The following is a 16821-nucleotide window of genomic DNA, read 5'->3' as shown; positions in this document are numbered from 1 at the left end:
AGTGAAAAACAATGAAACAAAATGTAAGAAGAGTTGTTTCTAGGTGTGTATACCATCATAGAGTTAAAAAGGAATTACACCAGTTTTTAATTGTAAAGATGTAAACAAAGTCATTCAGAGTGGTTTCGTGCGAAGAGGTGCATTCTAGAGAAACTTACTGACTTACTTTTCTTTACAATGGTGGTGAGAGGAACCAGGGGTTGTAATGTCTACAGCACAAAGACAGTGAATATGCCAAATGGCTATCAAAAATATCCAGAGAATTTACACTCTTCTTCTGAGTTTTTATATGGGTAAAATAGCAGTTAACTTGAAGAAATATGTTTTTTCTTATTTAAATACTGAATTGTAGGCCAAACTACTATTTCAAAACATCAAACAATATTTCAGGCATCGGTTAGCACATTCATAATAATGTCATGTAATAACTTTCTTCTACACTAGTATTTCTAGAACCTTAAATCAGTCCACGCTGAATGATTATGATTACATCTTAACAATTCAGTTATGCAGAAATAAAAAAAACTATTAAATTCAAATATGATTCCCTTGCAGATGTTGCAGTTTGTGGATGGAGAGAGATATAAGTTTGTAGAGGTGCTGATTTTTGATGACCCCATTCCAGAAGGAGATGAGAAGTTTCAACTTATTCTGACAAACCCGTCATCAGGGCTCGAGCTTGGAGAAAACACTACTGGTTAGTAATTTAAATAAGCATAAATTAGGTTAATGAGTAGATAGCTATTATTTGCCCAACAATTGTGTCTGCACCTTTGCATCCCACATAAATCCATAAAGTCCACTAAACTGTCCCTTGTACTCATTTTCCATAGCGACGGTGACCATCCTGGTCAATGACGATGGCCATGGCGTCATTTCCTTCAACAACAGTGAGCACTTCTTGCTGCGGGAGCCCACTTCAGTGTCCGGTCTCGGCCAGAGTGTGGCCACTCTCTACATCGTACGGAATCCGCCACAGGGCATATTCGGCACAGTCACTGTGCAGTTCTCCATTACTGATGTCAATGGCACGCTCTACACCGATGATCTCACACCATCAGAGGGCTTTGTTGTTCTGGAGGATGGGGTTAGATATAAGGTGAGAAAAAGAGATTTGACTAAGCAGTTAAGAGTTACTTTGAAAATTCATTTAGTTTTTGTTTTTAGATCAGTACACCTCATAGACCTGGCTAGTAACTCACTCACTCTCATTTAGCAGGCTGAAAATTCCCCATTGCCACTCAAGGTGTTGGTGCTTTATAAGAAAAGTGCTTCTTATCTGTGAAACTGTGTGTCTATGTTAGAATAAACAGTCAGGAGACGTGGTCCAGTGAAAAAATTTAGTTCATACCAATTTCCCTATGTGGTTTATTTTATATATTTATTTTATTTTGGAGAAATATCACTTTTTATGATCTACTGTCAATAACTGAGTGACCAGAAGTCAGTCTGAACACATTGCCTTGTATGTTTCTTGACAAAGAGGTGCTTACTTGAAAGTATAGCTAATGCTTGATATGTTTATTGAATCATGTCCTGGCTTGTAGACTCTGGAGATCTGGGCAGTTTTAGATGCAGAACCAGAAATTAATGAGACCTTTACAGTGACTCTGTTCAACCCTACCGGAGGAGCACGACTGGGAGAGCCTACACAGACGCTCATCACTGTGCTCCAGAACCAGGCTCCTCTCGGACTGTTCAGAATAGCTCCTTCCAGCAACAGGTACACGTCTGCATATATAGTACTGTGCAAAAGTCTTAGACAGTCTTAGGCCTGAAAAACTCCTGAGTAATCCGACTTTTCACCACAGTGCACAGAAACCATTCTGCATGTTTTATTTTCTCCCAAATCAGTAACATTACTTCCTTCATTTTCAACAAACAAAAATCTTATATAGTGATGTTTTGATTAAATCAAGTGTGCTGCTGGTGCAGTTTATTGTATCCATACAGTGGCCAAGAAGTCAGGAACAAAATCTATGTTCTTATAGTTTTCTAACCAACATATTAATAACTTAATCAAAACAAGAAATTCTTATATTTTACATGAAGTTTATTTGCATATATTCTCACATTACGTAGTGTGATTACAGGTAAAACTAGATGTGCATTTCCTGAAGGAACTGCAGGGGTGCTTGAAAAGACCTGCAACTGTGTGTGTGTTTCTGTGTAGATGAACAGCACCTCCTTAGGGATGTGTCTGTGTGTGTGTCTGTGTGTATGTGTTTGGGGAAGGGGGGGGTCATTCAAATGAACTGTCACTCTGTTATTATGCAGCTCTTAGTGGAGAAGCCTTGTTTGAGTCCGATTTGCACCCGCTGAACAAACAGTCATCACTCGGCAAATGTTTACTTTATCACTTAATCGGATAGATGGTGTGAGATAAGACCCCTTGAGGATTATTTTGGTATAATGTTGTGTGTATTGAGAAGAAATTGTCTGAGTTATGACAAGTTAAACTCAGAGAAAATCTGAGTAAAAAATAAGCAGATTCTGATTTTGAGAAATTTACATGGCAGTGAATGGGGCAGATTTCTGTGCCTAGTGTCAAACAAATGCTCATAACTCTAAAGCTAATTGATAAAATGATGAGATGATGGAGTTTCTAGGTGAAAGTTTAAGGATTTTAAAGCAGATTTCCTGCGTGATCAGCTGTGTCTGTGAGACTGAGTGGCCTGCTGTGACGTCATCGATGTCAGTTAGAATTTGAAGTTCTGAACATTCTTCCATTGATTCTTATGGGAGATTTTTCATTTTTAAGCTTAATTTTATTAAAAACTACCAATCTGATCGAATCCAAAAATACATAGCACAAGTCACAGCGCAGAAACGCAGTTTGAGTGGAGTCTCAAAGTATGAAGTATGAGAAGAAAACAATAGAGTGCATTTTCAAGCACTAATCACACTTGCTGCCCAGATAAATGCAGTGCTGAAAAGGATGTTTTTTATGGGTACTTCAGTAAAGAAAATAGCCACTCAAAGAAATCAAGAACACTCAAAGAGCCCTTTGCATGATTAAAAGGGTTCATCAGATTGATGGAGAATGTGATGTAAATTGTTCTATACAGAATCTTTTTTTAAATGGTTCTGTATAGCACCCGCAATGCTTCTCCCCTTGTTATGATGTGAAGCTTGTAACAATAAAAGAACCTTTTTGAGTGCCATATAGAACATTTTTCAAACAGCTTCTATGTAGAACCATATATTCCACCAATCTCTCTTTCATGATGCAGAGAAGCCTTTAATCATGCAATTGGGACCTTTGAGTGCTTATGGTTCTATATAGAACCATTTTTTTTTACTATGAAGTGAGTGAGTTTAAACAGTTTAATAGTGAGTTTAAACAGTTTTCTTGGCTGCCTAAAACTTTTTTACAGAATATATAAATTACTTGTATGTTAAATACCATGTCAAATAAACTCTATTACAATGAAATGGCAGGTTCTAGCTATTAAGCTGGGAAAGGACACAGTAAAATATCTCATAATTATTTCTGAGATGTTTAAGAAGGTAATAAATATAACTTTTTTCATTATATTACTGTACATTTTATCTTGAGTTAAAGACATAGTATTATGAAGTTTATTGAACTTTTTCAGCATTTCAGTGTTACCTAGGTAAACTGTCTTGAAACTTTCCATCATTTTACTCAAAATAGTGACCTAGTACTTACGACTTTGTACCTCACACTTTTCTGGTTAATACCTAGAATGTATGTAATCACATTTGTATATGCTGGTGTCAGCTCAGTGGTCCTATTATGTGTGTGCATGTGTTCTGTTCAGAACTCTGAGCTCTTTGACAGTAGAGGAGACTGCAGGGACAGTGTATTTGACAGTATCTCGCAGTAACGGGCTGGATTCTGCAGTCAGTGTGGAGTTTGAGACGCAGTCAGACACAGCCTTTGGCATGAGTAAGAACATTACACCAACAGCCACTTGAATACCATTGTTTAACGTTCATATGGAATACTGTGTACCACATCTGAGTATTTATAGATGTGTTATCTGTGTCAGTTTGTACTGAAATGAACTTTGCATTGCTTTGTTAGAGGGAGATTATCCATATCTGACTGTGTATCAGCACTTCAGAGACGCACTACCTGTCAGCTGGTGTTCTGTGCCCAGTGGAGACTCTGCAATGCTCTTGAGGCTCGGGGGCTCAAACAGCAGCCTAGTCCAGGACCAGGTCACCCTCTACATGTGGCAGGGAGTGTTTGTGCCTGTTGAGGTACGAGACTCATCAGAGCTGCTTTTACATTTTGCCATATCAGGTTCTAAATCCCATATTTAATATGCAAAAAACAAACCTATTAAGGGAATTCATCACCATGCAACTTTAATTTAAAGATTATGCTTAGTACTGTATTTGAATATCATTTATATGTCATCTCTTGGCCTACCTGAGCACAAATCTGAAGAATGTTTTGCATTGATCAAACTATTTGGCTAAAAAGTGAGTTTTTATCACTTAATATTACATATAATTCAGTCTTCTGGTCAAATTAGACTACTGGATTTAACAAAATAATAGAAAATCCAAATCTGATTATGAATTAAAATATGAAAATGAAAAAAGTTGTCATGTGCATTTTTAAATGTAGATTCAAGCTTTAACACTGTGTAATCTGACCATTTTAGACCAATGAGAACAAGTTGTGTGGCATTTTTCTGTAAGCAGACATTCTGTAAGCAGTTAAACTTTTTCCAGGGCTTTTAGAATTATAACTAGAAATATTTACAACACAGCTTTGAAATTGGCATAGTTTCATGAGTTTTGCAAGCTCTGCGTGATTTAAGTAAAAGCTTGAATGTGAGATCTGCAATATGACCTGTCAGGTCATCTTCAGTTGTGGTAGATTGACCCACCAGCCAATTATCATGCTGTAGCCCATTGTACTGTAGCTAATGGGAATGAGCTTGAAATAAAAGATTTAATTGACATGATTATCAAGGGCCAGAAGTCTAGGCTCTTTAGTGTTTTTAAACTATACATACAGAAAATATGTTGCTAGCAGCCTGTTTCATTTTGTTATCCTTTTTTTGGTAATTGTAAATTTTTTGGTATTTTTGGTATTGGTAAATACAGCATTGCAGATATAATATGCTGTAATGACAGATCGTCATGATGTATATTGTGTATAAATAACTGTTGTTAAGATGGCTTATTATAATATCCAGTAAAACTTAGCATGTGAAAACTGTCATGACAGTGTTATTGTTATAGCGTTAATGTAGAGTCTATATTGAGGTGCTGCTCATTTTTGATAACTAAAATGTTCAAATATAAAACATTTTCTAAAGCTTTTTTTTTTTTAACTTTTTGACAGTTCTAGACTATTATTGCTGTTTGTAGATCAATTTATGGTATAAATTAAGATAAAAGTGCTAGATGAATAAGCCCCTTAGTTAGAAACAACAATTGGCAATACACCTAAGTGTTTAAGGGTTAAAGCAGCAATAAGCAGTATGTTTCCTCAATGCAGATTTAGTACAAAGATCCTGCTAAGATAGTAGTGTCAGTATCAATTTGAGCACATTTGCTCTCATAGCCATGATGATTTCAACACTGCACTTTTAGGAAACCAAGTCCAGATGTCGTTCTTACTTCTTCCTTATTACTTAGTCAATAATTCATAGAAATGAAATGTAGATGATAGTATGAGGAGCCAGTATAAATGCTTTAAAGAAACATGAGAAAACTCCATGCCACTCTTCTCTTTTGCTGTCATAGTTCGTGAGCATCCAGAGGCCCTCCTCTTGTGTGGGTTTTACCGTAAATGGCACCGCCTATGTGGCAGTGTCCCACGGAGACACCACAGAGTCGACTGCTGCCAATGTCAGCCTGTTCCGTCTCCAGCCTGACCTCAATCTTACTCTAGTGAGTCCATCAGTGTCGCCATGTCTGTGTTCTCTCACTGCTGTACACCAACAATAGCTTCCACTCCATTTTTACTCATGAAGCACTGAAAGCTATTGTGAAAGCTGTTAATGCATCTCACAGTAGCTTTGTATCTTCCCATTCCCTGTTTTTAATTTGTTCACACTTCTGTCTCTTTTCTAGGAGCAGACATTGGCTGTGGGAAGCCATGATGTTCAACATTTCTCAGTGAAGTCTCAGCAGTATTTCATAGCTGCGACCCAGGTTAGGGGAATCTAGCCACCTGTATGAATAGAAGTGAATGAGCTGTTTAATCTTTCAACTGATGCCCGAGAATTGGTTTTGTACCCTGATTACTAACATATTGTCGCTGTCTTATGACAAACTTTGTAACTCCCCCAACTTCCCCCAACATTATCAACGATTTCATGGTAGAGGGGCATTAGAAATATTCCTTGGAATACAAACTTGTCACATTAATGTATTTAAAGTTAAAGAAGTCATGAATGAGTATGACCTTGTTTACACTTGGTAATAACATCTGTCTGGAGTGATCTGATTATAAGTGGACAGTAGGGCTGCACAATGTGTACCTAAAATGCAGTGTCTGATAAAGCTGTTAGTTGTTGCAATGATGATATGAGATGTATAAATAATAATTAAAATAATGTGTCACTGACTGGATATGCAGCAAGTACAGGGTGTGATATTTATTTATTTGTTTTTTTATAATGAAAGGGAAATCTAACTTCACCTTTCAGGAAATATCAAGAAGTAAAACATTACATCAGGCTCTACAAGTATTGTGTACAATTATTTTGGTTGTTTTTTTATATAAAGTATTTCTATATAGGTGCACAAAATAAGTAAATATGTTGCTGTTGTTGGAACTCATCTCCAAGATGATAACTTTACAAACATACTTTACATTTAATGAAAGATGATGGAAACAGACCCCCCCCCCAAGTAATTTTGGGACACTTCCTGTGGTTCATTTATCTTGAAACACACAATAAAAAGGACAACAGGTATTTTTAAATAATCTCAAAAACTGAAAAACAAAAATGGAGATATGAGGTTTTGTTCCGACAGCAGCAATATATTTAATTCCATAGAAAGCTCTTTATGGTGATGCAGGTTTGTTGTGACAGTAGTCCTTACTGCATATGTCATATGCTGTACTGACCGATTTTGTTCAGTAATATAGCTGTGGCATGTTACTATTACCCATAATTGTCATGACAGATGCTGGAATGTTTGTCATGACAGTTTGTTACATGCTAATTTTTGCTAAGTATATTCTAGTTAGCCATCATAACATCAAACGTTGTCTGGCATGGCAATTACCAGCAAATGAGACGGTTATATTACTGCATATAATCTATCGTGGCAACTCATGACTTTATATGATGTCGGTCATGACATATTTGTGTTAATGTAATGTTTCAATGTCCAGGTAAACCCAGTTTGTACATATTCATTCATGCATTAAAGTTAGAACAATCTAACTTTATATAATTGCTGTCATGAGAACTTCTTTCTGCAGTAAAGTGAGCCTTTCAGGGGTTATGAGGGAATTTTACGACAGTGACAGTGTTCACTGCTAGTAAAACTTTTACATTGCGTTCTCTCTGTGCAGGTGTTTGTGTGGATGGGAGGTTCTCTCTCCCTCTTACACACTCTGGAGCTGCAGAACATCACCGCTCTCTCACCCTTCACCCGGGCCAGTGGAAATGGACAGTACCTCGCTGCCTGCAGGAACCGAGCTTCATCCACCTGCCTTATCTACCAGTGGAGCAATGGAGGTTTCCAGAACCCCCAGCCACTGCCAGTCAGCGCTAAAGTCAAACAAATGGAGTCCATTCACATGGGAGGAGATACGTTCCTGCTAGTAGTAACTGAAGGTAATTCTGTTTTTAACCTTACCTGTTGTTAGTGAATCAGAGACTAACTTATAAAAGCCAGTTTCCAGAACAGATGAGATAGATATGTCGAAGGGTAAATGAAAAGGCAGAAATAGATTATGTTTTGCCTCAACATTAAAGGGTTAAACACAGAGGTTAGTATCCTCTCTGTAATTTAATGGCCAATTGAACCCAGAGCTAACAAGGCTAGGTTAATGGTAGGCTATGTTTTGTTGACCAACTGAACTTTCTATGTTTATAGTCTGTATGGTGTACAAACTATGGTGTACAAATATGATGTGGACACAACAAGCTCTGTGTTCTCAGACAACAGCAGACATGAAGACTCCGATGCATATTTAGGCTACACTGAACTATAGCGAGGAACCAAAGCCATAACATGTGCCTGTGGATCGTAAGCTTGGCTTTTCTGCCAGGCCTGTTTCTAAAACCGCAGCCAATCTAGAGGTTTATAATTTTATGCTGGGTTTTATGCTAGTAGGAGTATCAGCACAGCACTGGTCTGAACCACACCATCACTTCAGACTTGGGCTGTGTGTGTGTGTGTGTGTGTGTGTGTGTGTGTGTGTGTGTGTGTGTGTGTGTGTGTGCTGTTGTTGGATTCAAGGTCAGAAATATACTTTGTAGGAAAACCAGAGAAAACGGTTGTGTTTTTTTCCGAAATCTACATTTCACTTTTTAAAACTGAAAAGGCATAACCACATAACCACTTCTCTTTGAACACTAAAGCAGAGATTATTTCTCGCTTTTGGATTAGGCTTAGAAAGTTATTGTATAGGGGTACTTCAGTATATTTTATGGGTTGGTATATATGGGCACATACATATAATAAACATTATTATTATTATTATTATTATTATTATTATTGGGCAACCAGTATTACACAGAAAACACACACACACACACACTCACACACACAGATATATATATTGATATATAGATATTGAATTCAGGTGTTCCAATCACTTCCATGGCCACAAACGAAGCACCTAGGCATGCAGACTGCTTCTACAGACATTAGTGAAAGAATGGGTCGCTCTCAGGAGCTCAGTGAATTCCAGCGTGGTACCACGATAAGACGCCACCTGTGCAACAAGTCCAGTCATGAAATTTCCACAGTCAACTGTCAGCAGTATAACAAAGTGGAAGCGATTGGGAATGACAGCAACTCAGCCATGAAGTGGTCGGCCACGTAAAATGACAGCAGTGTCAGTGGATGCTGAGGTGCATAGTGCGCAGACTTTCTGCAGTCAATCACTACAGGCCTCAAACTTCATGTGGCCTTCAGATTAGCTCAAGAACAATGTAGAGTGCTTCATGGAATGGGTTTCCATGGCCGAGCAGCTGCATCCAAGCCTTACATCACCAAGCGCACTGCAAAGCGTTGAATGCAGTGATGTTAAGCACCGCCACTGGACTCTAGAGCAGTGGAGACGTGTTCTCTGGAGTGACTAATCACGCTTCTCCATCTGGCAATCTGATGGACGAGTCTGGGTTTGGCAGTTACTAAGAGAACGTTACTTGTCTGACTGCATTCTGCCAAGTGTAAAGTTTGGTAGAGGGGGGATTATGGTGTGGGTTTTTTTTTTTGAGGAGTTGGGCTCGACCCCTTAGTTACGTTGAAAGGAGCACTTAATGCTTCAGCAGACCAAGAGATTTTGGACAAATGGAGATTTGGGGGCAACCTCTTCCTGTTCCAACATGACTGCTTATTTTGTATATATTTATATATAAATAAATTTATATATTTTTATACTTTTTATATATTTTTTCTTACATGTGCTTATTCACCACTTTAACAGGAAATTAAATAAATGAAGGATGGTCTCTGACTTGCGTGGTACTGTATGAGCTCACATGCTCACATTTGTCTTCCAAAGGCCCAAATCCTGTGTGTGAGGTGTTTTTATGGGGTTCCCAACAGACCTTCTTCCAGCAAGCGCAGTCCATTTTGTTCCCCGGCCTATCTTCAGTCCACGCGTTCACCCCTACATCTGGCATACGTAAGTTACCACAGATTATCACAATTCTGATGCGAATAATTGTCATTGAGCTAACTTGATGCTTATTAGTCTGCTTTTTGTCTGTGAAATTACATTATTGTTCAAAAGTTTGGACTATCTTTGTCATATCTTTCAGTATTAACTTCAATAATATGTTGCATATGTACACACTTTCAACTAGAAACCAAGATGTTACCATTAGATGTTCTGTTCAGTATTTCTAGGTTTTGGAACCCATACTGAAATATTAATTTATAAATAATAAACTGTAAATATGCAAATATATAGTAATTTATTTATTAGTCAAATGTGAGAAATTCTGAATGTTAATTTTGTTATAGATTCAGCCTTAATGTTAACCAGATTTCACAAGTATTATGGAGCCCTCAACAGCTCTGTTTGTCTTTCTGTAAACATGTAAACATGGGTTTGTAGAGAATTTTTAGACTAGAGTAAAATATATTAAAATCATTTAATACATGTATCTGCAGCAAAGTCGCTTTTATTTTATGGGAAACATTGAAAAATGTAGTAGTATACCTTTGCAGTTAGTTATGATGATAAATTATGTTGTATGCCAACAATGTCTCCATTGTTTAGCGCACCTCTTACTTGCCGGGATGAATGAATCTGCTCTGTATTCCTGGAAGTCCGATATCAGCCAGTTCACCAAAGTCTTGAGCTCCTCTCCAGCTCAGCAATTCCTCTACCTGCCTGTCCAGTCACTGAATGCAACAAAGAGTCTCATCATAGCCACAGGAGATTCAGGCTCTGTCATACATGAGCTGACTTCAGTGTCCAATCAGTCTGACTTCATTCCTCGGTAGAGTACATCAAAACACTTTTTTTGTGTCATAAATAATGACAGTAATATATATGTGTGACAATAGTATGTGTTATTATAATTTAACAGTATCCTGTGTTGTCATGATGCATGTATTGCTAATGAGATATTGTTATTGCAGTATATGAAGCATTAGCATGGTCCACTGTGTTGATGTGTTTGGCAGTTCTATTGTATTTTTTTATTAGAATAGAATGTGTTACAATGTTTATTTTTTCATTGATAATATGATGTAAAAATGGTATGTTTTATTCCTGTTTAGTTCTGGTGAGTTGTTCTTTCAGCCAAGAGTTAGCGAGTTAGAGATAGCAGTGAACATAATCAACGATGATGCTCCAGAAGAGGAAGAGCGTTTCCGCCTGAGCCTGAAGAACCCTAAAGGTGGTGCAGAGATTGGCTTCCGTGGTCAAGTGACTGTGGTCATTCCAGCTAATGACGATGCCTATGGCATTATTGGCTTTGCACAGGTAGTACATTCTTAGATCAAATAAATCAGATAAATGCTGAAGTGTTACTTATACTCACAGTACTCACAGAAACTCACAGAAAATATGCAGTAGGGTGTAGAATGTACAGTAGATGATGTACATTAGTCCCAGTTATTTTGCCATTACGCTGTCTAAATCATTTGTTTGAAGGAAAGGTAGGAGTTTTTTGTTTGTTTTTGTTTGTTTGGTTTTTTTTAGCTTAGCTACATTGTCATTTTAGATGATGTTATATTTGACCCAGAACTTAAACTTAAGTTATCTGCTTTAAATATTCTCAGCTTTTCAGTGATCACAGTATTGTTTTTTGCTCTAAATATTAGGCAGTATATGCTCATTGATGTGACTGTCATTAAAAGGGCCCTAAAGTTTGCTGTAAATTTTAAAACTGTAAAATGTTTTGGAAAGCCTAACATACCTCTATTTGTTCCAGAACTCGTTATCTCGGGAGGTGGATGAGCTGGAAAGGGATAATCCTGTCACTCTGAGTGTGGAGAGGAGGAGGGGCACATTTGGTAGGCTGACTGTGCGCTGGACAGCCAATGGAAGTCTGGAGGACATTTTCCCTACATCAGGAGTGGTGAGAGCTCATATAGCTAGAACTGAAAACAAACGTACTAGGTATCTCTGGTTAGAAAATCCAATTGCATGCTGTTAATTATGCATTATAATACTACAGTAATAGTTTATACTTTTCAGTTCAGTTGTGAAATGTTTGTCACAGTTGACAATGGCAATACTTTTGAGTGCATCTTTTTTATGTGCTAAAACCATTGAAAGTCAATGCTGACACTAGTTAATAAAGCAGTCAGTCATGAGAAGCTGTGTGTTTACGTTTGTTACCACAGTTAAAAGGGATTATTAGGCACAACGTTAAGTAATGGACAACGTAGCAGAAATATCGCAGTACAGGTGGTGGGCTGTTAGGTGGCAGTGAATACGGTTATACTCTCTTCTACTCCTGCCCACAGATACCACAATACTTTCTCAACATTTTCATGATGCGTAATATATTTCATAACTTTATATTTCTATGTAATGTGCCACAAAACTGTAGTGCCACATTTAAAAAGACCTGTGAAAAACTTGATTATATGGATATTTTTTTAAATAATCTAAAAAATCTTTGCAAAAAAAATATAACAATATATGAACAAAAGAATGGCTTGATGGTTTGATATCCAATCAGTTACTTGTTTCTGTACAGTTTATGCAGTTTCTATGTAATTTCTTTTGATTATGATACATGCAGTTTTTTAGTATAAAGTACTGGTGAAACCAATGAGATACTAATTTATGATGAAAATAATAACATCTGATATTGCCCAGTAAAGCCCAGTAAAGTTATATTGATAGTAATTGATAGTTTTATTTATTATTTTTAACTAATTGCAGTAAGTAATTTCTCTGGTAAGTAGTTCATTAACAGCAGGCTATGCTAAGCCAGATGCTGATCAAAGATGAGCAGCACAATGACATTGTTTTAATAACTTGGTGCATTAGTGCAGAATTCAGTAGATCTTACATCAGCTTTGAACAGCTCAGCCAATCAGATTTAAGAGCTGGACTTTTATGTCCTCTCATTTCTTTCCCTAGGTGACTTTCTCAGAGGGTCAGGCTGTGGCCACCATCTCGCTAAATGTGTTAGCTGACAGCATTCCAGAAATGGCAGAGAAAGTGACCATCATCCTAACAGGCATCACCACAATTGGCGCCATCGATCCATCTAGGAGAGCCCTGATAGACCAACAACGAGCCAGAGCCGAGCTCACCATTAAAGCTAATGGCTCTCCTTACGGAGTGATTGGATGGCACCTGGACTCCCAGTACTTCATCACAGCTGAACCTCAAAGTAATTTATCTGTTCGCAGAGACTGAGCATTTCAGAAAAACCAGTACAATGAAAGGCTACATAACATAATTGGTCTACATTACGGTGGTTTACCGCTGAAACTCAAAGGCCTAATTTTTCCTGCAATTTGTGTGAATTGATCGCTGAGAAATAGGATGTACAGATGCTTGCTTAATGCTTCCCTCCAACTTGAGGAAAGCGTTATGATTGGCCAATAAATAATCTGTTTCTACACATAGCCGATTCTTTTATTACAGTATGATAATGTTTATGCTTGTAGAGAACGTATAGATTCAAACTTGCTTTTTTTTCTCAATCTACTTTCAGGAAGCCCTAGCAATATCACTTTGAGCATAGTGAGAGATCAGGGGGCATCTGGGGATGTGGTGGTCTACTATACAACCAGACCAGCGCTGTCATTGCCTCCTGCTAATCAAGCCAGTGAGGGTCAGGACTTTGTAGCTAAACAAGCTACAGTCATCATGATGGAGAAGGCTACTGTTGCCCTGGTAACCATTACTATCTTACCGGTGAGTATTTATATTACAGAAAAATCCTGCAACAATTCTTTTTGTTGTTAAAAGTACTTATAGTAGCCAGATTGCATGGAACAAATAAGGTCTTGATGACTACTTCCCTTTCAGTGGACTCCCTCAGTTCAATATTTGTTGAACGGGATATCACACCATTCACTTTATTGAAGATTGCAAGGCAGGTGGTGCATAATGATATGTGTGCACCTTTCACCACTTAAAATCCCTTGTCTCAAGTATCTATTCTCAGTTTTAACATTCTTCACGTCACTAAGAACTTGGGCCCAACCGATGTAAAGGTTTTATACTCCAAAACCAATTTTAAAGGGGCTAGAAATTCTGATAACAGATAATATTGGCTGAGATCATTTCATGTTTCTAATTTAGATTAGATTTATACTCTATTAGTTTTAGTTAAACAGTGCAAATTACTGACTGATATGACTGTCAGGTCTCTATTATTATATACATTTCTCAAACTCACAGTTTTAAAAGGGAAATTAAATGCTTAAGATGTAAACAAAGTCATTCAGTGTGGTCTGATGTAAAATGCTCCGATCTAGAGAAACTTAAAGAATCTCTGTTTTTCACAGTAGTGATGACAGAGCCATACATCTGAAGAGTTTAATGCCTCTAAAAGCTCCCTCTCAAAGTTATTATTGAGATGTTGTTATTTTTAAGAATTCTTGTTTTTTTTACAGTTTGCTCAAGGTGGAGAGGTATATGCAAGGTGTTGAAAGCTAAAATAGTCTACAAAGACACCTTTTTTTAGATTTACCACTTTTTTGTCATTTTCAACATAAATTAAAACTTAGAGAATGTGTAGGTTTATTGGTTGTTTTGGATAGTAGATTAAAATAGAGGTGCATTTCCTGTAGGAACTGCAATAGTGCTTGAAAAGAGCTGCAAGTGTGTGTGTGTGTTTCTGTGTGTTTCTGTGTAGGTGAACAACACCTCCTCTCTTAGGTATGTGTCTGTATGTGTGTCTGTGTGGTGTGTGTGAGAGGGAGAGATGTATGTGTTTGGGGAAGGGGGGGTCATTCAAATTAACTGTCATTCTGTCATTATGCAGCTCTTAGTGGAGAAGCCTTGTTTGAGTCTGATTTGCACCCTCTGAACAAACAGTCATAACTCGGGAAATGTTTACTCTATCACTTAACCGGATAGATGGTGTGAGATAAGACCCCTTGAGGATTCTGATTTTGAGAAATTTACATGGCAGTGAATGGGGCAGTTTTCTGTGCCTAGTGTCAAACAAATGCTCATAACTCTAAAGCTAATTGATAAAATGATGAGATGATGGAGTTTCTAGGTGAAAGTTTAAGGATTTTAAAGCAGATTTCCTGCATGATCAGCTGTGTCTGTGAGACTGAGTGGCCTGCTGTGACATCATCGATGTCAGTTAGAATTTGAAGTTCTGAACATTCCGCCATTCATTCTTATGGGAGGTTTTTCATTTTTAAACTTAATTTTATTAAAAACTACCAATCTGATCGAATCCAAAAATACATAGCACAAGTCACAGCGCAGAGACCTTCGAAACGCAGTTTGAATGGAGTCTGTACGGTAAGCGTATTAATTGTAGAAAATTGTGGAAATGAATAAGAAGATTACAATAGAGTACAATAGAGAGAGATCAAGCACTCTTTGATTTTCTATGTTTGTGAACATGTGAACCATTTCATACATCAAACCACTCTAAATGTCTTTGTTTCCATCTCAATGACAGAATAATACGAACATTTTGAAAAACTGATAGAATTCTTCTTTAAATAATGTGTTATGGCATTGGGTGTGGAGCTACCCAGAATGCTTTGTTTTTTTTAATTTTCTGTTTTTCTCCATAGAAAGTTTTTTTTATAACATGTTATTAACGCAATAAAAAATAGATCTGGATGCATGGAGCATGTTTTTGTCATACACCATAATGGTGTTTTGTGTTCAGATATACTAATTTGTATTACTTTTGGGCCATTGTAGCGCCTGCAGCTACAAACCGCAGCTACAAACAGCTGCAAACCTTCTTTTCAGTTAAGCAAATTTGTCAAATCACAAGGTGTTTTGCAGTTTTGACTGGCACACAATCCTTCTTTCTTTCCTTCTTTCAAAATGGTCCCTTCCTTACTTACGTGTCGCCTCCTATAGCTGCTTTAAACAATGCATATCCTAGGGCGCATCTTCTCTTCAGGATGGTTACTGGATGAAAGTAGGACACCTACATGGGGAGACTCATCTGATATCGATTTGGAACAGGCAACATTGATCTCTTCTCATCCAGCAAAAACAGACATTATTCTCAGTTTCTATCCCTGACACTTCACAGTACCCTCCTTGAGCCATAACCCAACACCCTTCTATATTCATTTCCTCCAGCTTAGCTTGCCAACATTGTAATGAGATTTTCCAAAAAATGTTATTAGGCCTGTCTCTGCAAGAAGCATTGTGTTTAAAAGTACATTACTTCTACTCTGCAAGACACATCGTGTATCATCATGTGTAATCGTATATAAATAGCACATACTGGTGTCAGATTCGAGGTCTGGTTCTTTTTACACTCTTGTAGTGATATTCCTTCAGAAATGATTAGAGTAGGGATATTAACTTTTAATAACAAGGAATATTTGATGGCTATGTCAGTAAGTCAGACATTACTGGGGTATTTGCTCCATGCATCATGTGAGATATATACAGTCCTTATAGCCTTTATGTAGTGCAGCCATTTCGATTTAGGACTTATGCTTGACTGTAGATGTGATAATCATTTTATAGAAGATGTTTTTTTCCCCCTTTATGTGATCTCAGTGCTCTTCATCTGTGCAGTTCACATCAGACGCCTGTAAGGTGTCCTAATACTGTAATACATCTTATTATTTGCCTGCTGCAGAGCTTTAGATTAATCGACAATTTACGGGCTATTCAGCTCCAGTCCAAGACAAGTTCTCATCACATTTAGTGGGTAACTGCTTGATGTCTTAAGAGAAAAATTGAACAACAAAGCTGAGCGTCAGTTTTTGGGGAGCCTATATTAGACATAATTTCCTGTATCACAGACTTATATAGCAGAACTATGACATAACTGTATTTATATGGGTAAACCATATGGGTTGACAGGGGCAATACATGTAGCAATAAAACATAAACAACAGATTTTAAGTGTAATAAATAGCCACCATATTATTCTAAAGCAGCAAACTAAGAAGAAAATAGTAAAAAAATACAGCACCCATATAGCTAACCAGTCAGCAAGCTGCTGCTCTTCCAGGGTGGGAGTTAAGTTGTGAAAAGCAGATATCTACACA

General features: G+C 37.4%; 1 protein-coding gene across 2 annotated transcripts in view; it reads left to right on the top strand.

The window, feature by feature from the left end:
* The window catches only part of adgrv1 (adhesion G protein-coupled receptor V1), a 241446-nt gene that overhangs the window by 101833 nt on the left and 122792 nt on the right, over positions 1-16821 (top strand). For both annotated transcript variants that reach the window (XM_017695589.2, XM_037531691.1), the window contains 14 exons: positions 556-697; positions 834-1099; positions 1548-1723; positions 3786-3913; positions 4052-4230; positions 5734-5880; positions 6064-6144; positions 7520-7784; positions 9686-9808; positions 10409-10631; positions 10915-11119; positions 11571-11717; positions 12734-12989; positions 13317-13519. In XM_017695589.2, coding sequence (XP_017551078.2) covers positions 556-697; positions 834-1099; positions 1548-1723; positions 3786-3913; positions 4052-4230; positions 5734-5880; positions 6064-6144; positions 7520-7784; positions 9686-9808; positions 10409-10631; positions 10915-11119; positions 11571-11717; positions 12734-12989; positions 13317-13519 — 2541 coding nt within the window. The remainder of the gene's footprint in view (positions 1-555; positions 698-833; positions 1100-1547; positions 1724-3785; positions 3914-4051; positions 4231-5733; positions 5881-6063; positions 6145-7519; positions 7785-9685; positions 9809-10408; positions 10632-10914; positions 11120-11570; positions 11718-12733; positions 12990-13316; positions 13520-16821) is intronic.

This window comes from Pygocentrus nattereri, chromosome 20, assembly GCF_015220715.1.
Source record: "Pygocentrus nattereri isolate fPygNat1 chromosome 20, fPygNat1.pri, whole genome shotgun sequence".
Taxonomy (NCBI): Eukaryota; Metazoa; Chordata; class Actinopteri; order Characiformes; family Serrasalmidae; genus Pygocentrus; species Pygocentrus nattereri.
Note: the sequence above shows the minus strand (reverse complement) of the source record. Positions and strands in the feature narration are given on the sequence as shown.